At 55.0% G+C, this 25073-nt stretch overlaps 1 protein-coding gene across 19 annotated transcripts in view; it reads right to left on the reverse strand.

The window, feature by feature from the left end:
- DGKZ (diacylglycerol kinase zeta) overlaps window positions 1-25073 on the reverse strand; it is a 41199-nt gene extending 16126 nt beyond the window's left edge. For 9 of the 19 annotated variants that reach the window (XM_028111267.1, XM_028111265.2, XM_028111263.2 and 6 more), the window contains exons 1-2: window positions 15853-16043; window positions 15316-15507 (exon numbers count right to left, since the gene is read on the reverse strand). In XM_028111267.1, the coding sequence (XP_027967068.1) occupies window positions 15316-15507; window positions 15853-16028 (368 nt within the window). In that variant the 5' untranslated portion in view covers window positions 16029-16043. Of the gene's footprint in view, window positions 1-1548; window positions 1702-13537; window positions 13797-15315; window positions 15508-15852; window positions 16044-24809 lie in introns of those variants that run through there. The other 10 variants (XM_028111274.1, XM_028111269.1, XM_028111277.2 and 7 more) reach the window with 8 other exon arrangements.

Raw genomic sequence — 25073 nt, forward strand, 5'->3', positions numbered from 1 at the left:
AGGCTCCATTCTTCATGTGGTGGGTGGTGGCCACCCCGGGTTCTCCTGCTGGCTGGACAGGGACCTCCAGCTGGCTGTCGAGAGCCCAAGGAGGACAAAGGATGCCATAGGAGAGGCACACACGGCGGTACCGGGCCCCGTGCCCTCGAGGAACACCAGGGCGTATGGCTACGGGCTGCTGCCAGGGCTGAGCCGGCATGAGCGCCCCAGCTCTGCTGGCTACAGGCTAGAAAGAACCAGACTCCTGGCCTCCCAGGCCAGACCATCTCATCCCCTATGTTAGTTTCAAGTGGAAAAGCCCAAGGGCCTTGGAATCCTGCATCTGCCATTGCTTCCCTGGGTGTAGATCGACTAACCTTTTTGATCCTCAACTTTCTCCTCTGCAAAATGGGGATGATACCATCTAGTTCAGAAGGTTGGCCTAAGGGAGGTTCTGATAAAGTACCTGATGATACCAGGCAGAGGGGAAGGGCCTGGCAGGGCCTACACCCGCAGCAGACACAGGGGTATGTGGATCGTGCCATCTCCTGGGGTTTGTCTCTGCCTGTGGCAGGAGCGGGAACCCAGAAAGAGAAGCAGGAGAACCCGGGGTGGCCACCACCCACCACATGAAGAATGGAGCCTGGGGCGCCTGGGTGGCTCAGTTGGTCAAGCGACTGCCTTCGGCTCAGGTCATGATCCTGGAGTCCCGGGATCGAGTCCCACATATCGGGCTCCCTGCTCAGCAGGGAGTCTGCTTCTCCCTCTGACCCTCTTCCCTCTCGTGCTATCTCTCATTCTCTCTCTCTCAAATAAATAGATAAAATCTTTAAAAAAAAAAAAAAAAAGAATAGAGCCTGGCAGCCAGAGTCCCCCTGGGGGTATCCACCCATGCTGTAAGGGATGCCCTCTGCCCCTCATACCAGGCCTGGTGCCCCGAGGTGCTGACACCCCTGTGGGATGCAGCCAGGGTTCCCATTCCCGGCTGTGAGCAGGGCCCCACGTGCCCCTCTCCTCAGGGAAGGCTGGGAATAGTGCACAGTGGCCCCATTTCCAGCAGCCCCAGAGCAAGGGCCTGGCGCGCCCTCCCTAGGGGGATACCGGTCAGAAGCCACCTCTGGTGCTCTGCTCTCACAGCTCAAAGGTCAGAGGGAAGGAGGTGGGGACAGCTGGAAGGAGGCCTGCCGTGGGGCTGGTGAGACAGGGTCCCCCTCTCCCAAGGTCTTTACTTGCTAAGAGAAGCCTGCCCAAAACAAAACAAAACAAAACAAAACAAAACAAAACAAAACAAATGTGCAGCGGGGAGCAGGTGGCCAGGGCTGCACAGGAAACTCAGCCAGCAGGCCAGTAATGTTTACCTCCATGGGGCCTCGTGGGGGCAGGCACCTAGCCCATCCTTTCCCTTCCCTTCCCTTCCCTTTTCCATCAGCTTCAGAGCCTCATCCAGGAATGGTAGTGCCCGGGCCCACCCTGATCTGTTCCTCCCCAGACCCACCCAGACAGCTACAGGAAGGAGGAAGCAGAAGGCAAGGAAGGGTTGGGGGTGGGGTGGGGGGAGTCCCCTTTGACCTGATCTGGAAGGCAGAGTGGCAGGCAGGAGGTGGGCGAGCGGGTGGGGCCTGGGGTCCCTGTGGGCAGGCGAGCCAGGGCTCTGGCCGGGGCTCCAGGCTGCCGGCCTGTGGCTGAGCAAGTCCTAGTTTGGAGAGCGAGCAGCTGTGGCTGCTTCTCTGCCCCCTCCCCCTCGCCACCCTCCTCCCCCCAGGCTGAGACAGCCGTTATGAAAATAACCCGATTGGTAACCAACTGCACTTCCTCTCCCAGCAGCCGCTCCAGGCCCTGCAGCAAGCAGGCGGCCGGTGGGCGGCTGGGCGCACACGCGCACCAGTCCTGCCTCCTGGCTTCTCTTCCCGAAGCCCCCAGAGCCGGGCTGAGCAATGGCCCAGTAGCCTCCCCTCCACCTGGCACCAGGGAGAGCACACACAGCCCCTGCCTTGGCTCCTGGAGGAGGTCTGGGGAGGCAAAAGTGGGGGGTGGGGCGCGCCCCTTCTGGCTCCCTAACGTCCTCTTGTACCCACAGGACAGGTGTTTTGGGGTCTGGGGCAAGCGTCTGAGACATCTAATCATTGGCACCCATAAAAACAGGTATCTGTCGAGTCTTTCGCAACTTACAAAGCACTTTTTCACAAGCATTATCGGACAGGAGGCTTATGATTCTGCTGCCCGGGTGGCATTATCATCCCAGCTGCGCGGGTGGCATTATCGTCCCAGCTAACCAACAGGGCACCTGAGGCTCCCGGAGGCCTGTGGCTGCCCGAGCTCAGAAGTGGCTGAGCTGGGACTGTCCATCCTGGGTCTCCCGGCCCTGCCAAGGAGGCCTGCCAGAGCTGCCCTGGCTTGTGTCGTGGAGAGGCCAGCCCATGTCACACAAATCCTATCCAGAATGCCACCCTCCCGACCCAGCTTACACTCCTGGCACTCGAGGGTTGACAGTGGCAGCTCTCAAACTTCCATGATCTTTTACACTCTTAAAAATTACTGAAGATCCCCAAAAGGTTTTGTTTACAGGGGTAAGAGCTGTTGCTATTTACCATATTAGAAATTAAAACTGAGAAATTTAAAAAAATATTGACTCATCTAAAAACAATAAGCTTAGGACGCCTGGGTGGCTCAGTCGGGTAAGCATCTGCCTTTGGCTCAGGTCATGATCCCGGGGTCCTGGGATGGAGCCCCACGTGGAGCTCCCTGCTCAGCGGGGAGTCTGCTTCTCCCTCGGCCCACTGCTGTGTTCCCTCTCTCAAACATGCTCTCTCAAATAAATAAAATCTTAAAAAAACAAAAACAAAAACAAAAAACCCCCAATAAACTCATTCCGTGTTAACATAAATAACATACTTTTCTTTAAAAAAAAAACCAAACCTGCATTTTCTAAAAAAAAAAAAATTAGCTAGAAGAGTGTCATTGTTTTAATTTTTGCAAATCTCTTTAATTTCTGGTTTAATAGAAGACAGCTGGATTCTCCTATCTGCCTCTGCAGTCAATCTGTTGTGATAGGTTGTTTTGGTGGAGAATGTGAAGAAAATTCTGCCTCACACTGACATGTAGTTAGAAGAGGAAAGAGTATTTTAATAGCCTTTTCAGGCAATTATGGATGTTTTTCTTTGCTACTACATTAAAATATGACAAGTGGTAGTTTCTTAAAGGTTAGTGGCAACGTGGAATCTGAAACCATTATCAATGAACTTTTCACTGGTCTATCTTGCATTTCGCATTCTGTAACATCAAGCATTGGAAAATATATTTTACTGAGTTAGGCAGATCTTCCAAATGTTGACACATTTCCTTATACAAAATCAAGAAATCACACTTGCTAACATCACTACTGGTCTCATCAGAAAAGTCTTTTAAGTCCTGAGAAGCTGTCAGGCCCTAGACAGTGGATACAAAGTCTCTAAAATTCTAAGTTTTGCTTTTCAAAGGCTCAAATTTTATCATTAGCAACAAATACTGATACTGGTTTTGAAGTGACAAGCTCACTTCATTCATTTTTGAGAAAATGTCTGCCAAATACCCAAGAGTCTGAAGAGTTTTGTCTGCCAGGTGTTCTTTCACATTAAAATGGTCTTCCTTAAAAAAAGTAACTGGTACAGCTCACAACTCAGCAGCAAAACCACTTTTCAAGACAAGCATTACATTCCGGTTCGCAGCAAAACTGCCTTCTTTACACAGAATATTTGAAAAGATGTATACTCCAGGATCTGGACTTTGCAAAATTAACACTTTATACGGCATTTTGTTGTTGTGAGCATGAGGCATACAACGGCTTCTAGTTTACGTTGCGGGCCCTGCCTCGGTTTGTGCCGAAGTTCCAGCCACTCCACGCCACCCTTGCTTTTACACCGTCAGTACAAATGTTAACACGGTGAAAAGGGCATGAACCAGGGCAGCTCTGAAAGTATTATTATGCAAATCGTTCCGATGGCACCAATCCTCTGGAAGGGTCTAGGGCACCCCCAGGACCATACTTTGGGAACCACTAGTTCAGAACGAATTCCAAATCCTCCGGCCTGGCAGACATGGCTTCTGTGGCGTGGCACTAACTCAGCCTCCTATGCCCTGACACAAACCTGTGGGTTCTAACCGAGCCACCCTGCCCCTGTCCCCCAATCCGGCCGTGCGCACAGCATACCCTCCACCTGGAATACTGGCCCCTTCCCATCCCATATCAAAATCCCCCTCCTGCTCACAGCTGCCCCAGGCAAGAATGCACCACTCCCACTTGTCACCTCACACCACTTATTTGGCTTCTTCTCTGCCACTGGACCTCTGGGAGCCCTAATTCTTTCAAATCCATATGCCTTGTTCCTCCCACGTGGCCACCAGGCCCCAAGCTCCCAGGGGCCAGGGCCCAGGTCTTGTGCATCTGGGCACGGCCCCGCACAGTGCCTGGCAGAGTCCAGTGTTTACCACCGATGGGCTCAGGAGGAAGGAAAAGGGAATTCCGTGGGGGAGGGGCGAGAGCCGTAAAGGAAGAGAAGGGCTTCCTCCGCCTTGGGTACCGCACCCAAGGGCTGACCACAGGGCCCAGGCCGGCCCAGGCCACTCCTCTTTGTTGGGCACAAGGGGATGGCAACAGCCTTTGTTTTAGCAGCTACCTTGCTGTCCCCTCCAGAGGACCCGCACAGTGACCAGCTGAGGCCCCTTTCGGGGCCAGGTGCCATTGCCCACTCCACGCTCTCCGTGGCTTTCCTGTGAAACTTGGACAGCAGGACTTGGCAACGTGAGGGTGGTGGGCAAGGAGGGGAGAGAAGGAGTGATTCAGATGCTTGGGGGCTGGACCCGGGCCCAAGCCCCTGCTCTGAGCTCCTTGCTGAAGCATCCCCAGTCTCTCCTTCGTGTCCCGAGTCCCTGGCTCAGGGTCGGGCTCCTGCAAAGCCGGGGAGAACCGTCTGCGGAATGACTGACTGACTCACCCCTTTAGAGCCTCCCCTCCAAGCCATCCTCCCAGCAGCACCACAGTTCATTCTAGAGCGCCTGCTGACTCGTGACTGGTCTTCCACTGTCAGCTGAGCCAAACACAAAGCCCTGGGCCAGAACTCGACCAGCCCCTCGGCCTCCTGTCCCTTCTCTTTCATACTTTCTTACATTTTATTTGAAAGACACACAATGTGCTTTGTGCCAGGCACCGTTCTAACATTTTACAAATTTAAACTCAGTGAACTGGGGCGCCTGGGTGGCTCAGTTGGTTAAGCGACTGCCTTCGGCTCAGGTCATGATCCTGGAGTCCCGGGATCGAGTCCCGCATCGGACTCTCTGCTCGGCAGGGAGTCTGCTTCTCCCTCTGGCCCTCTTCCCTCTCGTGCTCTCTGTCTCTCATTCTCTCTCTCTCTCAAATAAATAAATAAAATCTTTAAAAAAAAAAAAAGTAAAAAAAAATAAACTCAGTGAACTTCATTAAAATTATTATCCCCATTTTATAGGTGAGGAAACTGAGGCACAAAGAGATTAAATAACTTGCCTGTGGTCATACAGCTAGGAAGTGGCAGGTTCTAACCCAGGAGCCTGCTCCAGGTCCATGCTCGAAACCCCTCAGTCTCACCTCTGGAAGGGGCCCTCTGTGCTTGCGCCTTTGGCACCCAGTAGTCTATCTGGAATACCATTCGCCTCTTCTCCTTAGTGACCTCTCTCATCTTTTTCCTCTTGTCTTTTCAGAGTTGGCTCAGACACTGGCTCTGCTGGAAAGTTCCTCCCAGCCCCCTCTCCCAGGGGGTTGGCTGCTCCCATGCTCAGGCCCTCTCTTGGTTATTCTCTGCCATCAGAGCTAGTTTGTGAATCTGTACCCCCACCAGACTGTGAGCCCCCGGGGACCATCAACTGCCTGTAATTGCATCCCCAGGGTTTAGAAGTGCTGGACGCGGACTGAAGAGCGAATGGAGGAAACAATGAATGGTCCAGGCTCCGCTGCATGGATGAAACTGAGAGCAAAGACCTTCGGGCACACCGACCCAGAGGCTGGCCGGCTCCTGAGGCCTTCTTGCCAGCACTGGGTGGACAAGTTGCTGGTTTGGGCTCTTGTGTCTCAGAGGCACAGCCTGAAACCGATCCCTGACGGGGCTGCCGATACATCTCCGAGTCTCCCAACCCCCTGCTGGCCCCCAGGTCCTTCTTCCCTCCTGGCTGAGACCTCTCGTTGCCTTCTCCTGTATCTGCAGCAGGCTCCCATTCCCCATCTGTGCAGAACAGCAATGCCCCCCCATCCCTCATTCAAAATTTAACTCCCTCTCTGTGCTTTCTGTCCCTGTTGCTCCTTCCTCCATCCCCTAAAAGATCTTCTCAGAATCAGCTGTCAACCCCTCCCCGCCAACTCCCTACCCTGCTTCTATGCACAACACACAGGGCCTTTTCCTGCATTTGAGGCACTGTGCCTAAAATCTCTCGGAGAAGTCGCAGGAGACAGAGCTTTTTCGAGGATTTGGACTCAAAGGTCCAGAGGGGTTCTGCCTCTGACCAGCTACAGGACCTCAAGTCAAGTCTCTCAACCTGTCTGAGCCTCAACTTCCTCATCTGATACTTGGGGATAACACCCACCCTGTCTTCCTCATGGGAGCTTGAAAGTTTGTTCACGGTAACGAATTCTTCAGTTGACCAAAACTTTAAAGAAAGGAAATTAACCCCCGAGGCCTGAACATTAGGACAACCACTTTGGAACATAGCTTGGCAACGCCTTATCTCAGGGGAAGATGCACCACCCTGTAACCGAGCACCGGTGGGGTGAACACACGAGGAACCCTGCCCTGGAACAGTCTCTGAAGGACTGCTTCCAATGGCAAAGATACTGCCAACAACCTGACTGTCCATCAACAGGGGACTGGGCAAATAGGCTGTCACACGGTTGCAAAAGGGTTTAGTATATAGCAGTCAAAATGGGTACATCAGAGCTCATGTCTCAAGATGGTTAAATCTCCAAAACGATATGGAAGAAGAAACCTGAATTCAGAATATGTACGGCACACCATTTAAATCAAGTGCAAAACCATACAGAACAGTACTATGTGTTGCTACGGATAGATACCTATGTAGGAAACATTTTTAAAAGGCATGAGAATACAAACACACAAAAAATAGGATTGTGGTTTCCTCTGGGGAGGGAGACAGGGGGCCTCTACCTCTATCTAAAGTAAATACAGCACAATGGTAAGATTTGACCAAAGTGGTGGGTGTTACATGATTCTGTACGCTTTTCTAATTGTAAAATATTTTGTGCTTTTTAAAAGATTTTTAAAATAATTTTTAAGAAAGCCCCCCCTCCCCCGAGGGAGAACAGCTCCCTGGGGTTGCCCTGGGTCTTCCATGAATGGGTTTCAGCAGTGGCGTGGAACCCCAACTATGTTCCTTACACTGTCTCATAGTAGGAACCCCGTGTGTGTGGGGCTGGAAGGTCTCCCCCCAAAGGATGCCTTCCAGAGGAGGGTGAGCGGGTGGCAGGTTGTGTCAGTGGGGTGTCTGTGTGGGCTGGGGAGCAGGAACCAGCTTGCTCCCTTTCACAACCACCCCCGCCTTAGTAAAATGTCAGCAAGCTGGGGAAGGGGGGGCGGAGAGCCAGGCAAGCTGTTAACCCGCGAGATGCTGATGCTGGGGCGTGGGTGGTGCAGGCCCAGGCTCCCAGACAGCTATTTTGGCATGTGCTGTGATCGGGCTCAGCCCTGGCAGGGGAGAGGCCTCTACGTGGGAGCTCTGGACTGGCGCTCTGCCAGGAGCAAGGGGGAGGAGGTCTCTGAAAGGGAGGGAGAGGGCTCCAGGGCCCTTCCTCTCCCTTCAGACCTCTCACCATGAGGTGCTGAGTACAAATGAGGCCCAGTGCACTGTGCTCTCCTCCCCAGCACCTCTCCCCAGGCCACAGGCCCCAGGCCACCCGTGACCTCAGGGTGAAATCAAGGGTTCCTCTGAACATGTCTCTTGAGTCTTCTGCAACCTGTACTTTGAAAGCAAGATAAAAGATCACAGACTTGCCCCTCTACTCCACACCCAGCCAGGGAGCCCATGACAACCTGCTCACAACCCATTCTCCCTCATACTCTCATAGTCCCATACCCAAGGGTCCCCCCAGCCCAGCCTTGCTCCCCCTGCAGCTGGGATCCTGGTGGCAGTTCTCCCTGGGGGCCCAGGAGCGGAACATCTCACGGGTCTCACTCCACTCCTGTACAAGACAGAGCACTCAAACCCCTTTTTAGGCTCTACCAGTTTGGGGATGGGAGACTAAGACAGAAGAAAAGGGTGCTAGTAAGTAGGACGGCCTTTGTTGCGAAAAGATCCAGTGCGAGCTGCAGGATCCTGGGCCAGGCCTCTGACCTCTTTGAGCCTTTGTTTCTCATCTGTAAAATGGGAATAAAACCAACTACGAGACTAAGGATTACATGAAACGGATAGATTTACAAACTTCCAGCAACTGTGAACTGCCAGAGAAAGATGAGCTGGCACATCACACACCTGGATGCAGGGGAGTGTGGGGTAGGGTGGGAGGGCTCGTGTCCTCAGCCTCCTCCCCCTCTCCCTGGGCCACAGAGCTCCTGGTCTCACTGAGACCTGCCCTCCACCACCTAACCAGGTCCCTGGTGTCTCAGCTGAGGAAGGGGGCAAAAAGGAAAGAGGGCAGAATGATAGTTAGCTCCTTAAGGGCATCTGGTCACTGCTCTGGCCTACTCTTTTCCTACCCAAAACTACCTTCCAAGGCTCCCAGCCCTGACTATGGAGTGCCAGGCAGGTCCCACGCCGAGAACTCTGGGGGTCCCCTAAGGGCATCAGAGGCTCCACAAAGGAAACAGAGGAAGCAGTCAAGTGCTTGGCACCACCCAGAGGTGCACCCACTAACCTTGCCCAGGAACAAGGGGAGACGGTAAGCCTAGATGCACGTGCAGCAGCTTCTCCTGCTTACCCACACTGTCTCCCATGATGACTTACAGAACTGCTCATGGGGCAGCAGCAGCCTCCAGAGGAGGCAGAGGGGGCAGGGAGGAGGGCAGGTGGAGGGTAGGGTGGAAGGTGCCAGATGAGGATTCCTCAGAACACAAGGCAGGCTGTGGGGTCCTGAGGTGTGGTACAAATTGACATGATACTGGAGTCAGGGGACCAGTGCTGGGGTCCCAGATAACCCCTAGCTAGCTGTGAGACTTTGGCCCAGTCAAGGCCACATCACTGGGCCTCAATCTTTAGGGAGGGGGAGAGGTTGGGCCAGATGCTGTGGCAGCTCCCGCCCAGCCTGCCTTCTGCCTCCTTCTGATTGGCTCTGCCCTGGCAGCAGAGTATCAGGTAACTGGCCAGTGGGAGGTGTCTGTGGGTCCACCCACAGCAGGTGTTTGGTACAAGTGGACTAGCTGGAAGGAGACTCTCCCCTCCCACTACCCTCTCCACAATGGTAGCTGTCGCCCCCCTGTGTCACTCTAGCAATACTGCAAGGACAAGTTGCCCATCAGCTTCTGGCCCTTGAAACTCTCTCTAGTCTTCGTAGGGATATAGGGACCCAACCTCTGCTTCTCCAAGAGCCCCGGCACAGGCCAAGCCTCAGGGCCAGTGTGCCCACTCACTTCCTCCTCTGTTTGGGGGGATGACTGGCAAATTCTGGAGAGGGCTCCAGGAAGCCGAGGAGGGCAGGTCGGATTCTCTTTCCCCTACCTCCAGCTGCCCAGGGCCTAGGCTTTCTCTGACTAGGGTCACTCAGTCCTTCCTCTGTCCTTGCCTGGGAGGACATCCACTCTCCTGTTCTCTTTTGCCAGCTGGGGCAGCTCTGCATCCTGAAATTTGACCTTTTTGGAGTACGGTATGGAGAGAAAATGGCAAGAGTTGCCCATCCCCTCCCCTGATCTGTAAGCCAGTGTGTGGCAGCAAAGGAAGACAGAGAGTCCTATCCCAGTTCCCAACCTCAGCTGGCTCCACGCTGGCACACGACATTGCGGTGGGGGGGGGGGGGGCGGCAGCAGCAGAATGGGGTAAACTGATGCAAGCTCAGCCACTGGGGTCCCTTTTTCTTCTCCAGCTGGCAGGAACCCAGGGACTCTTACTTGCACCTGGTCCTCTGGACACCTGTGCCACTCCCAGTATTAGCCTGAGTAGGACAAACCACCCAAAAAGGCTCCTTTGTTCCCAGACATCCGGCACCACAGACAGGGGTTCTCGCCTCTGCAAGAGGCATCCCTCAACACGTACCTCCGCAACCACTGCAGAAACCAGCCCAAACTCCAGCTCAGGCAGCCCAGCGGGCACCCTCTACCAGTCTGGACTGCAGGTCCATGCTCACTTGGGGCCATGTGGCATCATCTCTAAATGGGACCTATTGTCTCAAACTTGTTCCACAGGTGCATTTCCTGCCCTCTGGGAACTAATGACTTTGAGCACTAAGGAAGGGGAGGGGTGGCAGAGCCAATGCTCAGGCTCCTTATGTCTAAGTGTGTGAAGCGCCAAGTAATTTCTGATGCCCCTGAGGTGCAAAACCAGTTAATCCACAAGCTGTGCGACCTGCCCAGGGTCAGGCTGCTGGGACCAGGCCAGAGGATAAGGAAGTCCTCTCTCTAGGTGGGCCCTGGAAGAGCGGGAGGAGACGGAGTCAATTTCCCTCCCACTTCTGACTGACCACCCCCTAGGCCAGTAGGATCTGAATGATAAGGACAGAGGAGAACCCGTTTGTCCCGGGATTAGGGCAGGGCCTATACAGACTCTTCCGGGAGGGGCTGATGGGTCCCAGCAAAGATCCATGGGTGGACCAGAGCTGGGAGCATCACGGCCTGGCTTTTTGTCTTGCTGTGCTACAAGAGAGGAGATTCTTACTGCTCCCCAGATTCCAAGAGGGTGAAGCCAGTTGTGGGGGTCTGAGATGTGCTTTAAGGAAAAACCTCTTTAAGGAAGATGCCGAAGAGGCTGCCATTCAGGAACTGTTCTACCTGCCCGGATAGGGGATGGCAAATGCACGGCCCATGTACCACCACTACCCCTCCCCAGCCCACAGCAGAGTGCTGATTATAGAACCCAACCACCAAGCCAAGATCCGAATGCAGCAGCCACCACCAATCTATGTGTCCTCTTTGGTCCTCCCTTCCAGCCACTGTCGATTCACTTATCAGGGCCCTCAGCCCCAAGGTGTGAGGATGGTGTAAATGCAGAGAAGAGCCTGGTTAAGGGTGAGGACAAGATGGACGGGAGAGGCTGGCTTCAGCTAGGGCACTGGGGACTTTTACCTAAAAACAGCAACCAGCAAAGGTGGCTGGACCAGATTAAAAAAGCATTAAAGGGGCCGTGCCCAAAGCAAGTGTACTATTCCAAATGTCTGCCCCCTTCCCCAACCCAAGCAAGGGGGTGGGGGGGCCAGCCCCAGTGGGCATCTGATTCTCTGAGTTCCTAGGCCTGTCAGGAAAGTCTTTTCCCCTCACTGCCCTCTCCCTGCTTCTACTGGGTTTTCCAAATATATTCATTTCTGAATGTCCCACTGCCCCAGCACAGCGCTACTATGCAGAGACACTCCTCACATGCTTCCAGAGGTCGCTGTTTGATTTTCTTCTCATTAAGCAGCCTATCAGATCACTTACCATCCCCAGAGTGATGTAATACTTTGGTCCTCAAACCTGGTAGCATATTAGAAACACTTGTGAAGCTTTAAACAAAACAAAACAAAATACCCAAGCCCAATCTCCAGACCTGATGAGTCAGGCATGCTAAGGATAAGATCTAGGAATCTGAATTTCCTAAAGCTCCCTAGGTCATTGTGATGTTCTGTTCAGGAACCTGGTCTAGAGAAAGGGTTTTTTGGACTAGAGTTCAAACTCTATCTCTCCTTCTGACTTGCTGTGTGACTCTGGGCAAACCACTTATCTCTTTGAGCCTGTGTTTTTCCTCATCTATAAAAATGGAAAAGTCACACCTATCCTGCTTAGAGAATTACGTAAAGGTATTTGTTGGTTTTCTTGCTTCTTGTTCTTCCCCTGAACGTGCCTGAGGTTCATCCCACATGCACAAACCTGGGCCCTTCAGGAGGGGCACAGCCACAGATCACAGGAGCCCAACACTTGGTACCCTGTGGGCAGGGACAGGAAGCCTCTGGCGGAGCCCCTCCCTCCCCCTCCGGAGCCTGTGAACACTGGAGGCTACATCCTGCAGAGCTGGGTGTAAACTGCTCCATCTTGTTGGGCTGTGGGTGACAAAACAGAGGCACTGGAAGCCTTGTTCCCTGCCCCATTCTATATGACACTGAAGCTTGTGTGGCTTCACAAGAGCCCACAAAGCTCCATCTGCCAGTGTGAAAATCGTGATCTCTGTGTGTGCTTGGTGACACAGACACAAAGAACAGGGCCCTGGCCAGGGTAAGGCTGGCCGAGGGCATAGGTCAGCATTATGGGTTTGCCAACCCGCACAACAGGAGAAAACTGCCCATGTTATTGGTGGGTAAAGTCTACCCTGGGAAAGATCAGGGCAAAGCTCGGGGAGGGGATGTGCCGAATGCCACCAAGCCAGGGCAACTGAAGAAAAGTGAGAGGGAGGCCTTGGGCAGGCTCCAAGTGGTCAGAGTCCAGCCTGAGTTGGCTCTGGGGTCCTGAGCTGATTGGCTGCAAGCTCCCTGGCCACTGGAGAAGGGCAGGGGTCAGTCAGGAAAAAGCCCAAGGAGCCAGGTGGGGTACTTATGGGGCTCCACCTTCCCTCACCTTACACCAAGGCTGCATGGCAGGAAGCGACTCCCAGCCAACACGGGCACACATGCCATGAGCTGCCTGCACTCAATCTTTCCACACCCTCCCCCCAGTTCCTCACCAGCGTCCTGGTCAACCCTGTCCCAGGCATAAGATGGTGACATTTGGTGTGCTGGAGGAGGGAGCAGGACGGAGCTTGAACAGCCAACACGGATTCCAGACTGCAGCCCACCCTATCCCTTACCTAGCAAGAGCTGGATGGGGGTAAGGGGGAGAAATGCCTACTGCCTAGCAGAGGTAGAGGCTGGGGTCTCTCCACTTTTAATTAAAAGCAGTATAGAACAGGTGGCCAGGCACCCCCCAACCTCAAGGAGAGGCTTAAAGCGATGAGCAATTAGCTCAGTGACCAGTGCTCTGGGACAGCCATGTGTTGTGACAGTATCAACAGAGGCCATGTTCTGCAGATGCCATGCAGTGGTGGTAGGCAAACGGCCCCATCGAGGCGCGGAGGCGGAGGGGGGGGCCGTGACTGCGGCCAGGGGGGCTCAGAGGGGGCCCTGTTCGCTCAGTGCCCAGAACGGGTGAGTGTCCAGTCACGGGGGCCCTACCTGCTGGTCCTATCCTGCAGGCAAGTTGGAAGCTGACCCCGTCTCGGTACCACAGAGGAGGCGCGCTAAGCTGCCGGTGCCAGCGAATGACTCCCATTCGGTGCCAGTGCCGAGACGCTGGGGGATGACCCCGACGCGGAGCCAACCCAAGACAGTCCGTACTGCCCGTGCCCGGCGGAGACCTCCACTCGGTGTCAGTCCCGAGACGGCCGAGCGACGCCTCCCGGTGCCCGGCGCCGTATCCGCCCGGTGCCGCGGTGCCCACCCCGCTGCCGCCGCGCTCACCTGTGCCCGAAGAGCCGCAGCCCTGGGAAGCGCCGCTTGTTGAGGCGCCGCGGCGCCTTGTCCGGCTCGGGACCCGCGTCGCGCTCGGAGCCGCTGGACGAGGCGGAGGCCGACTCCGAGTCGCTGCTCCGGGCCTCGGGGCTGCCGTCCCGCGGCTCCATCCGGCCCTAGCCCCGGCCGGCGGCGGGCCCGCGGGAGACGCCCATGCCGGGCCGGCGGCCGGGGCTCAGCACGCCGGCTCCGTGCCGCCTGCCGCGACCATGGCGCGCCCTCGCTCCGCCCGCCCCGCGCCGCGCGCTCCCGCGCCCCACGCCCAGGTGCCCGGGAAGCGGCTACCGCCGCTCCAGGAAGTGCCGCCAGCCGCGGCCGCAGGACCCCGCATAGCTGGCCGGGCCGCTGCCTGCCCGCCGCCGAGCACGCCCCCTCGGCTGAGCGGCGGCACCGGCTCGCGGCGCCCTCTGCCGGCCGCCGGCCGCGCCGCAACCCGCCTCGGCGGCCGGGAGCCGGCGGGGCCCGGGAGGGGCGGGGCCCCGGAGGTCCCGCCTCCCCACCCCTCGGCTCGTCCTCTTGGATCCCACAGTATCTCCTCGGGCCTCACACTCCCGCACTGAGCACACCCAGGCACACACGATCTTTTCCTCCCCTTAGCCCCGCCCCGAACAACCTACGCACTCACAAGTGCACACCCGCGAGGGCAGCTGTCACCACCTCTCTGCCACAGCCCCACTGGTACGGATGCCTGCCTCTCTTGCACACCCTGTGCCCACTCACAACCACTCATACAGTCTCCACCCTTACCAACCCTTAGGCTCTCCCAAATCACACCTCCAGGAACAGAAGTCACACAGTGTTCCCCATACACACAGAACAAACACGGCTCTCACACACACTTAGGCTCACTCATTACTTAAACTAACACATCCCACCCCAGCGTCACACTCAGATATATATATATGTGTATATATATACATATATATATATACATACATACCAGGACCAAAGTCACTTAGTGACCCTGGCACACACCAACAAAGAACATACACGTTTCTCATACAAATTCATCTCTCCTCCGCTATTCACAGTTGTTTCCAACCCTTTCGCACACGCCTAACACGTCGTGTTCCCCCAACACAATATCCGATGGATCCTGTGGATCTCTTACACTGCAGGGGCCACCCGCACGCCTCTTACACACTCATACGTATGTACACATAAGGACCACACTCTCATTCACCAACAAAGACACCCACAGGGAACATACGCATCTTTCACCTGCTCACAGATACCCCCCAGGACAACAGTTACATGCTGCCACGTCCCTCTTGTACATGTATCACCCACCCAGAAACATCTGGCGGACACACACACGCAAACACAGGCCCAAAGGCAGCAGAGGTTGTCCGCCTTTAGAGATGAGGAACGCAGTGGGAACGCGAGCAGTCACCTGGGGTTGGCACAGCCAGGACACATGCTGGGAACCAGCGGCTGGGGCAGCCTCTGACAGCTGGGAGAGGGAGGTCAGGAACCTGGAGAACACGGTCCTCTTCCTCCCAGACTCTGCCACCCTGATGCCCGCATCGGGTGCCCGCTGTTTCTATTAGCACTCCTCTCTGCAAAGCCACATCCTGTGTCACCTTCACTTTCACCCTCTCCTCTGGGCTTCTGGCCACCCATTTTCCAGCCTTACCCAACCACATATAACCGATGCTCAGGGCTGTGACCTGTGGGCAAGCCTGTGGTTTTAAGAAATAGCCAGCACCCAGAAGCTCAGAACTTACGCCCAGCATCCTTCAAGGTTCCTGTGGGCCTGGAGAAGGTCTGCCCAGGGAGGTGGGGCACCAGCCCTCCAGCTAGCAGAGGTGCCAGGGGGACCAGGAGGAGGGCAGTGAAATCCAAGTGGGCCTGACACTGTCCCCCTGGGGTGCATGGGTCCCTCTGAGGAAGTTTCCCAATGGTTCTGTCTCCAAGCTCTGAGGGAGGAGACCAGAGGCAGCTGGAGACCCCACTGAGTTTGCACACAGCCTTACAACACCCGATTCCACACTCCCGTGGGGGTTCCTCTTCCCAGATCCCCCTGCTGTTAGCTCCTTCAACCCAGCCTCCCGCCACACGGTCCCCCCAACAATTCAAACATCGGAACTCCCCTCACCCTGTCAAGAACCCCTTTGCCCTTTTCTGAGCCTCTGCAGAGCCACTGGAGTACAGGTGGTTAAGCTCACGTTTGCCACCACCACCACCCCCCACCCCAGAGAAAGGAGGACTCAGAGACGGCCAGAGGTCCCCGTGCCCATTCCTGGGCCACCTCGAGTACCTACTGTGTCCGGGGGGCCTCGGCTGGGATCTGTGGCACGTCCCAGGAGCGGTAGCGCCACATCTGCCTCAGTGCCCCTGGCCTTTCCCCTTCTTCTGTCCCCAGCGCCTCTGCGGGTCCCAGAGCTGCGGCCTCATCGCAGCCTCCCCCGGTTCTGTGGCCAGCCCCCAGGACGCTCATCCTGCCCGGCAGCTCTCTTCCTCTTTCGGCACTTCCTGACCGGGGGGCCCTGCGAGAGGCCAGCCGGCTGCCCCAGAAGAGGGCCAAGGCCTCGTAGGCGCCTTCCGCTGGCTGGGGCAGGAGGCTGGTTGGGAAGAGGAGCTGCATGGGAGGGCAGGAGGCAGGTGAGGACAAGCCCAACCCAGCAGCCAGGAGACAGCCCGAGTCAGAGGTTGCCCGGCAGCCGCCAGGCTTGCCTGGGCTGGAATCTGAACCTCAAGCTTCAGTCTGGCCTTCCTCTCTGTTCAGACTCTCTGTGCTCTTCCCCTCTTGGTCCTGCTAAGATACTCCCACTTCATCACACCTAGGAGGGTACGTTGGGTGGGCAGTGGCTAGCCCCCAGCCATGCCTCTCTCTCCTTCACACCTCTGCGAGCATCACACCATCTAACACGGGGCTGGGCACGCGGGACAGCGGCAGAGTGGAAAGAGTAACCAGAACGGAGCCAGAAGGTGTGGGCTCATGTCCTGTTTCTGCCATTTACTGGATCAGGTCAGAGAGGGTTACTTCTCTGAGTCATCTTCAATCCTTTTAGGATATAAACAGATAGACTGATGAATATATGTCAGGGAGCTTTTCTGAGCCTCAGTTTTCTTACCTGTAAAATGGAAGGGGGGGCAATAGTAATAATTGGGCTGATGGAGTTTAGTGAGGATTAAATAAGAGGTAACAGTGTTTACAAATTAATTCATTCAGTAAATATTTATCCAGTGCCTTCTTTGCATCAAGCTCTATATTAGACTATATAGCGGTGAGTGAGGAACCAGGGCTCCAACCTCACAGAGCTCAGATTCTAGTGGGGAAGACACCTAGGAAACAAATAATATATGAAATAATGTCAGGAGTTCTATAGAGAACAATGAAGCCAAAATGAAGGGGAAAGAGTTTGATGAGGAGGGAAGAGTTTGATCTCCTATTTAGGTAGGAGATCAGGGAAGGCCTCTCTGAGGAGGTGACATTTGAGAACAGACCTAAATGAATCGAGAGAGCAAATGACATGACTATTTGGGAGAATAGCATTCTAGGTGGAGGGAACAGACACGGCAAAGGTCCTGAGTGAGGAAAATACTTGATGTGTCTGAAAAATAGCAAAAAGTCCTGCTGGACTTTGAGGCCATTGTGGAGATTTAGTAAATAAATGGTAAAGTATACACTTACTCTTTATTGTTAGGGTTGGTTCTGGGATGGAAATCGTCCCTTCCTCAAGCACTCTTTAAATCACACTGCTCTTTTAATTAGTTCTTGAGCTTTATATGTGTTTGTTACCCCAGAAAGGCTGTAAATTTCTCGAGGACAGAAATGATGTCAGTTCAGCTCAGTTCAGTAAACATTTACACTACAGAACTTGCAGACACAGGAATGCACACAATGCCATCCCAGCCCTTGGAAACCTCCATCTGGTGCTATAGTCAACTTTGTGTCCCTCATGACTGGAACATAATATTTCTCAATAAATATTTGTTTGGTAAATCATGCTATGTCATGAATAATGAACACTCAGTAATGATAAAACAATGGCTATTATTTCTTGGACAGTTCTGTGCCAGAAACCTTGGAATCCTTACAACGACCCTATCCTGTTATTTTCCTCCTTTTACAGATGGGGAAACTGAGGCCCAGAGCTACTAAGCTCATTTGTCCAAGGTCACCCAGCTGGTAAGCGGTAGAATCAAGAATCTTACCCCAGAGTCTGTATCCTTAAATAAGACATCCCTGGCCTCTCTGGGGTTGAGACATAGCATGGTGATTACTCGGCACTCCCCTTTCCAGCAGCTCTCCCTCTAGCCCATCATCTCTGAATTTCGCTGGGCAGGTCCTGTATGCTGTGGCCCATCAGAGACTCTGCCAGCCAGGCCAAGGCCTCTTCTAGAAGGCCACTGGTGCAGGACCATGTTCTCCTCTCCCAGGGATTCTGCAAGGAGCTTGAGCAGTTAAACAGAGGAAATGGGGCTGGGCTTGTTTTTAGTCTGAGGGCTTCTGGCAGCTCTGGAGCGGCAGAGAGCAGGAAATGTGACTCCTGAAGGGGAAGCCGGACAGGCTGGAGGCTCTGAGAGGCAGAGCAGTCCTGACTGTGGGACCAGGATCCCCTTGGGCTTGGTCTCCTCCAAGCTGCCAGTACTTTCCAGGTGGAGTTGGCAGGACAAGGCTGGAAGGGACAGGTGCACGGTGCTGGGGAGGATGCCCTTGACAGTTCCTAGGACAATGTGTGCCAGCACTGGGGAGCTGGGGACCCCTCAGAATGCACCCAGATACGCACAGGAAGAGGAATCTGGGTAAGAAAATTATTCTGGGCTTTGTTGAGGCCCCAGAGGGTGAGGTGTTCTACTTTCAGTGGCCTGGATGAGCAAGTGGGAGCTGGGGAAAAGAAATGTACCAGGGCACGAAATGCTCAACCCACGATCTGGACAGTCTCTGCTCTCAAAACCAGCCCAGCCAGCCTCCTTGGCCTGACCTTCGAGGCTCCTTATGCTCCGGTTCCTGGTGCCTCCCTTTCTTTGCCTCTTTGTTCAGGCTTTCCCTGTGGTGATTTCCTCTCAGCTCATCCGTGCTGGTGCCTGCCTCCCAGTAGGTGCTCAATAAACATGGCTTCTCTTTTTTTTCACACTTGTTTTAACACGCCACCCTCACCCCTGCCAGTCCCTTCCGCCTCTGGTGCTCTCCTTGGCCTGTCTGCCCGTCAGGCTTGACCAGTCAAGATCTCCGTCCTTCCAAACCCAGGCCCAAGAAGCAAAAGCGGGAAGGTGAAAAGAGTCCCAGACACAGAACCCACGGGTTCAAACTCCAGCCCTTTGCTGTGTGACTCTGGGCACGTCACTTAACATCTCTGGGTTGGACCAAATTATTCATTTAATGCTCCTTCCCAGCCTCCGGGTTTTTAACTTATTCATTTGTATGACAAATATTTTATAAACACCTAAGTCTCGAATGCTGCCTTAGAGCTATAGCATTCTCACCCGACCGATTTATCTCTGACACTCACTTCTGTTCCCAAGAATATTCCTAGATCTTGCAACCTTTTGTACACATCAGGCTTGTCTCCTTACAAGATTCGTGACCCCTGTGCTGCACCTAGCTCCGCGCTGAGTGCACAGTCTGTGCTCAGCAACTTCCCATGGAAGTGGAGAAGTGCTGAATAAAGGTGCCCAACGGGCTGAGCAGAAGGAGGGAGACTGGCTTCCCATTTGCACTAGCGGCTGCGGTGAGACATGGGGAACTTTTTGAATCTAAGTCCCTCCTCAGCCGCTAAGCCTGTCCTCCAGGCACCTGCTGAAGCCCTTGGGGGGCACCCAAAGCCCAATAGCACCTGCTGATTGCTGGCCTCTGCCCAGGTGCGGGGCCTCTGCCCCCACAGAGGAGACAGATGTACCTGAGTAGGGCTGCAGGTGCCACTGGCTAGCGACAGATGGAAATTTGATTAGACTCCTTCTGGGCAGCCTCATTAAAGTCATGTGCAGGAAGAAATCGGGACTGGGGGGCTGGGATCCCCCACTGGGGCAAGAGAGCTGTGGGTATAGCACTGGCAGCTCAAGGGCAGTCCCTCAAACCACGATCTCTCTTGGAAACCGTCCCTTGGCACGTGCCAGGTCCCCAGGCTGGAGGTGAGAGGAGCCTGGGTGGTTCTTCCATTACTCTGGGTCAGCTGGATCTGCCCAAAGGAGCTCCCTCCCACCCCTGCTGTAGCCAAGCCCCCGGGGCAGGATCAGCAGGCCTCCTGCCCTTCAAGCCTCCTACCCCCATCTATCAGGTCATAAGCCCCAGTTGCAGAAGCAGCTTTCAGCCCTCATGCCTCCTGTCTTATTACCCCTCGTAGAGACATGTGCATTTAGAGCCAAAAGAAAAGATCCTTAAAGATGAAAGTCCAGGCCCTTGGAAGCCTGAGTGAAAAGGGCTTTGGAGTGAACTGCCCAGCAGCCCTCGAATCCCCACCTACTCTATGAACACTGCTTAGTCTTCCTTCTGCAAACATCTGTAGGCTGAGGACATTGGTCAAGCACGGTCGAGCTCAGCAGAAGCCAAATCTCATCCTAATGCCTTCCCTACGCACTTTGTATATTCTTGAAGAGAAATCTTCCCCAGCCTGTGTCAACCCTTGTCCTTGGGACCTGGACGCTTGAGGGGGCCTCTCTGAATGCTCTGCTCTGAAACTGTACCAACTGAAGCAAAAATGAGACTCTAAAGCCAGGCTTCCTGATGCCTGGCCCTGGGTTACATTTTCATCAGCACACCAGAGAAGCACCCGTTCAAATGCCTCTGCTCAAACTGGTCCTCCCAGCTTCCTTCCGAAATGCCCAAATGGTTTGTGCTCCCCTGGCGCTGGGGTGGGGGCATGAGCTGCTGGGGAAGGGGGGGATGTCCCAAGCACTGTGTGCCAAAATAGGGTTGGAGAAGCCCCTCTCTCTGGGATCCCAATCCCTGCACTGCTCTGGGCCCCACCTTTGGGCAGTGCCCTCCATGACCTTTGACTCACTAGTCTGCAAGAACCTCGGGTCCCTGAGGGGAGGAAGGATCTCCAGGCTGGGCCTGGTCCCTGCCCTTCCCAAAGGAAGGAAAACAGATAGACCCCCCACCCCCCACCCCAGCTTCTAGCTTCCTCTGGCAGCGGACCCTCCTCCAGCTCCAGCTCAGCTCTCTGCCCCCGGTTTTTACATTTTTAATTCAGGACAGAATGTGATCTCTTGCAGCTCCTTGCTTTATCCTGTTGCTATTTAAATTACAAATCGGCCCCATCTCCCTGTCACTCTTGGGTTATTTTTAGCTTCTGGTAAATAGCAGCAGGGAGAGTTGGATCAGGTGCCCCTCCCTTGAGGAGCTGAGTCCCCGCAGCCCCGTGCCCACAGGAGGGGCACCCTTCCCTGCCAGTTGGCATCCCCAGTTGCTTCCCCCACCAGCCCCTCTCTGGGGGTGGAGGGGGTAGGGGGAGGGCTGCGGTCTGGGACGTGCACCCATGCTCAGCTCTTGCTTAGTCTCCGTTCAACCCTGCCACTCCCAGGTCTTCTTACCCATCCATCACTCAGGGCCCACCTCCTTCAGGAGGCTTCCTGGACACTCGCCCACCCAACCCCACCCCCGGAGGTCCAGCTCTAGAGGGCCAAAGATATTCTAACTCGTGTCTCATCCTTGCTACAAGTCAGGAACTTTACATGTCTTATCTTCTTTAATCTTCCCTGCCCTTCTCCCGTGCCGGTATTATTGTTCCTGTTTTCCATATGAGGAAACAGGGTCAGAGGGGAAAGTGACTCAACCGGCTAGGAATTAGAACCCAGGTCTCTCTGACCCCAAAGACGGCATGCGTGTGCAATGCCTCTCTCGGTGGGAAGGCACGTGCCACTTCGCCCAACACCCAGGTTGATTCTCAACGCCAACCATCACTGTCTTTTCCATGTGTTTGTCCCGTCCCGTCTATTGGACCAGGGATGGGCAAACCACGGCCAATGGGCCATATCCGGCCGGCTGCCTGTTTTTGGGGTAGCTGTGAGCTAAGAATGATTTTTACAGTTTTAAATGGTTGGAAAAAAAGCGAAAGAATAATATTTGTGACAGTGGAAATGATATGAAATTTAAAGTTCAGGGTCTATAAATAAAGTTTTACTGGAATGCAGCCACGCTCATTCATTTACATATTGTCTGTGGCCATTTTTGTGCTATAATAGCAGGACTGTGGGACTTGCAAAGCCCAAGATATTTACTATTTGGCTCCGTACCAAATCATACCTTTGGCGGAGGAAGGGACCATGTCCCACACTTCTCTCAGGGGAGCCCCCTGCCAGCACAGGCGAGTGATTCAGCTCACATGTTACCTTTCCTCTCTCCTTCAGCTTCTTCACAGGTTTCTAAATGGGCTTCACTACCAAAATCACCCGGGAGGGGTTTTTAAAGTTGAGGTGTTCAGGTCCAACCCCAGACTACCTCTAGTTGGGTCTCCAGGGATAGGACTCTAGAAAGGATTTTTAAAAAGATCCCCAGGTGATCTGGTGTGGGAACCACTGGGCTTAGCTCTGGAGGCCCCAGCTCTGCGTCTTCTGACCCTTTCAGACCAAACCCAATGTCCCTGGTACCCCCCCTGGCTTTTCCCAGGCTGGACGCTGCCCTCCAATGGTCTCCTAAGCCCAACCCTGAGCGTTCGGGACTTTCTCAAGTATAGAGGAGATAGCTTTCCTCAAGCCCAGATGCAGACACGGGAAGATCCCCCACTCCCCTTGCCCACCAAGAGTCACTACTGGCCCAGACCCGCCATCTTTCCATCCAAGGAAAGCAGCTGCCAGGGCCACATCCAGCCCGCAATGGGGCTGTGGGAACCTACTTCCCAGAAGCTATCACATCCCTAAGAACTTCTAGTGTCCTGCTGAAAGCCCCCGTCCTCACTTACGTCAGAGACAGCCGGCCTCAATCCTGCTTCCGCTTCCCCCTCTTCACCCTCAGATTTTTGTGCCCCCGCATTTCTGTCTAAAAGCCTTTTCTCTCTGTGAAGGGCTTTCAGCTGCTTTTCTTAGCAGCTCCTCGCAGCAGGGTGGGAGGTTTATCTGAGAGCCAGAGCTGCATGGAACTGTGGCAGGCGGAGGATGTGAAAAAGGCCCCTGTGGGCCCCGGGCTTGCCGCCCACCCCCCCGCCCCACGACCTGTACCAGGAAAGGTGGCATCAGTCACGGGGCCATGCAGGACTGCAGCCACACGGGAGGGCTTAGCCAGAAATCCAGCTCATTCCACTGGGGTCCCCTTGAGGAGCCCAGGGCTGTGCTTTTCCAGGGCTTCTTCTGCCCTCTCCCCAGGGGGCTCTTGCCTTGATGCCTTGGTGCTGCTCTGGTTCTAAGATCGGGCTCCTGGCCTAACTGCGGGTGTGATCTACGTGATCTGTCCAGGGGTGACAGCTGGAAACCACTCCTGCCTCGTGCTGTCTCCGTAGCCCTCATACAGGGGACCTGGAGGTCTCCTCCTCCCTTTGCAGCTAGAGAGGAGCCTGAGCTGGGCCACCCTGCCTCCTTTGTGACTAGAGGACTCGGGCTTGGGCTGTGGAGGGGTGTCCATTCAGGAACTACCCTGGGGGGGATCCTAGCCCTTGCCACTGCTTCTGTGGGGAGGTTGGGGGTGTTGCGCGCGCGCGCGCGCACACACACACACACACACCTCCCATCTTGGCCCCTTCATTATTCTCTGCTCCCAATCCTCTAACTCTCAACCCTATTCTGGCCTCCTTTCCAGCTTCAGATGCTGTTTGTCCCTGTTCCACAGCCAAAGAAAATCTTGGGGTCATCCCTTTATGTTACAGACGAAGAACTGAGGTGCAGAGACAGAGAGACTGCCTAGCTCAAGCACATATAGCAAGTGCCTGGCAGAAGTGAGATACAAGCCATGTCTCTGGATTCCCATACTAATATTTCTTCCAGGATCCTACATTCTATGCTCCATTCCCCGTCAGTCCCTGGTACTCTCTCCTCCCCCAGAGGACTTTCAGGGGCTCTATTATCTGCAACCAAGAGGCAGGGGACAGACGATGACCTCCTCTCAGCCTGGTGTCCTGGAAGAACTGGAAATGGAGCCCCCTGATTCCTTACATACCCCAGAAAGTGAAGGTAGAGCCCATGTGAACCCAACCTACTTCCTATTTATTCTGAGCATCTCACTTCAGAATGGTGAGGTTTCCTCCCCCTCTCTTCCATCCTCCCTCAAGTGATGGAGGCCTAATGGTCTCATAGTCCATTCAAGCCCTTCAAGCTCCCAGGGCTGGGCCAGTTTTATGAAACACCTTCCCAGAAGCCCCAGGGAGAAGCAGGGCAGCCTGAGACACGCCTCAAGTCCCTGAGTTGTAAACAGACAGGAAACCTGTCCTCTCTAACCAGGCCGATGTCTTCAAGGACTGCAGATGCCTCAGTGTCCCTGCTGGACCCTCCAGAATCTGGGGAGTCTAGAGGCTTTAGAGGGGCAGCAAGTCCAAGTTGAGGCTGTGGTCTGGGAGAGGAAGAAGAAGGGGAGGGCTGCCCCTGCTCTGTCCCACCCACTCCTCAGACCCCTCCTCTGGGTAACTTGTCCACTCTTGTTGGAGGGGCAGCCCTCCCTCACCCCATTCTAAGTCATAAATGTGGTCCCTGGGGCCCACTGAAGCTGATTCCTCCAGGAAATCCCCTGGGCAGAGATGGCAGGACCAGGGAGGCTGGGAAACTTTCAACAGGCAGAAGCTTCGAGGGAAGTGAGAGGTTCACTCTGCCACCGGGGAGGCCACTGAGGGCCTGACAGGGCAAAGAGGTCCAGAGGGGATTCCTGCTTCATATCTAGGCAGCAGGGTCTCAGCCATGGGGGCAGGGAGCACCTTGTCACTTCTACAAGCCAGTGCCTAGCACATGGTCAGCCCACAGGGAAGTTCAGGTAAGGCCTACTGACTGAACAGGGGGTCCCATCTTCCCCCAGAAGAAGGGCCAGGGGCCATCTCCTGGCTCTCCTCAGCAGAGAGTAGTTTGGGAGGATCATGTCTTCATTATTTCTCTCCGCAGTGCCTAGGACAGTGTCTGGTACTCAGGTAGCATCAGTAATTCCATGCTGAATGAATAGGGCGGTTCATTTAGAGAGGGGCTCCCAGAAGCGCCCCCTTCCCCTTGCACACGGAGAGCAGAGACCCCTTGGTAGTCATTTCTGAATCCCCAGAGCCTAGAGCAGCGCCAGGAAAGCAGCGGGTCCTCAATGAACGCTGACTGAAGGGGGAGGGGGGGTGGTCCCAAGCGTTGCGCTCCCCTCTGCCCCCATCCTCCTTACCTGTAGGACACCTGCTTGCGTAGGTGCATCTGGCGGAACCGCTCCTCCACGGGGGGCACAGCGGCCATGCCCCGGGGTCCCTCGGGCCGCGGCTGCGAGACCTCAGCCTCCTCCCCCCGCCGGCAGCGCCGCCGCACTACCTCCTCCTCGGCTGCCCGGCCGCCGCCAGCCCCGTCCCCGCGGGGCCCTCCACCGCCCGGCCCCTCGGCCATCCCGCCGCCGTCCTCTTCCCGCGGCTCCTGCGGCCTTTCGGGCTTCCCCGCT

Source organism: Eumetopias jubatus, unplaced genomic scaffold (genome assembly GCF_037043125.1).
Source record: "Eumetopias jubatus isolate StellerSeaLion01/CBP00866 unplaced genomic scaffold, mEumJub1_p1.0 scaffold_13, whole genome shotgun sequence".
Taxonomy (NCBI): Eukaryota; Metazoa; Chordata; class Mammalia; order Carnivora; family Otariidae; genus Eumetopias; species Eumetopias jubatus.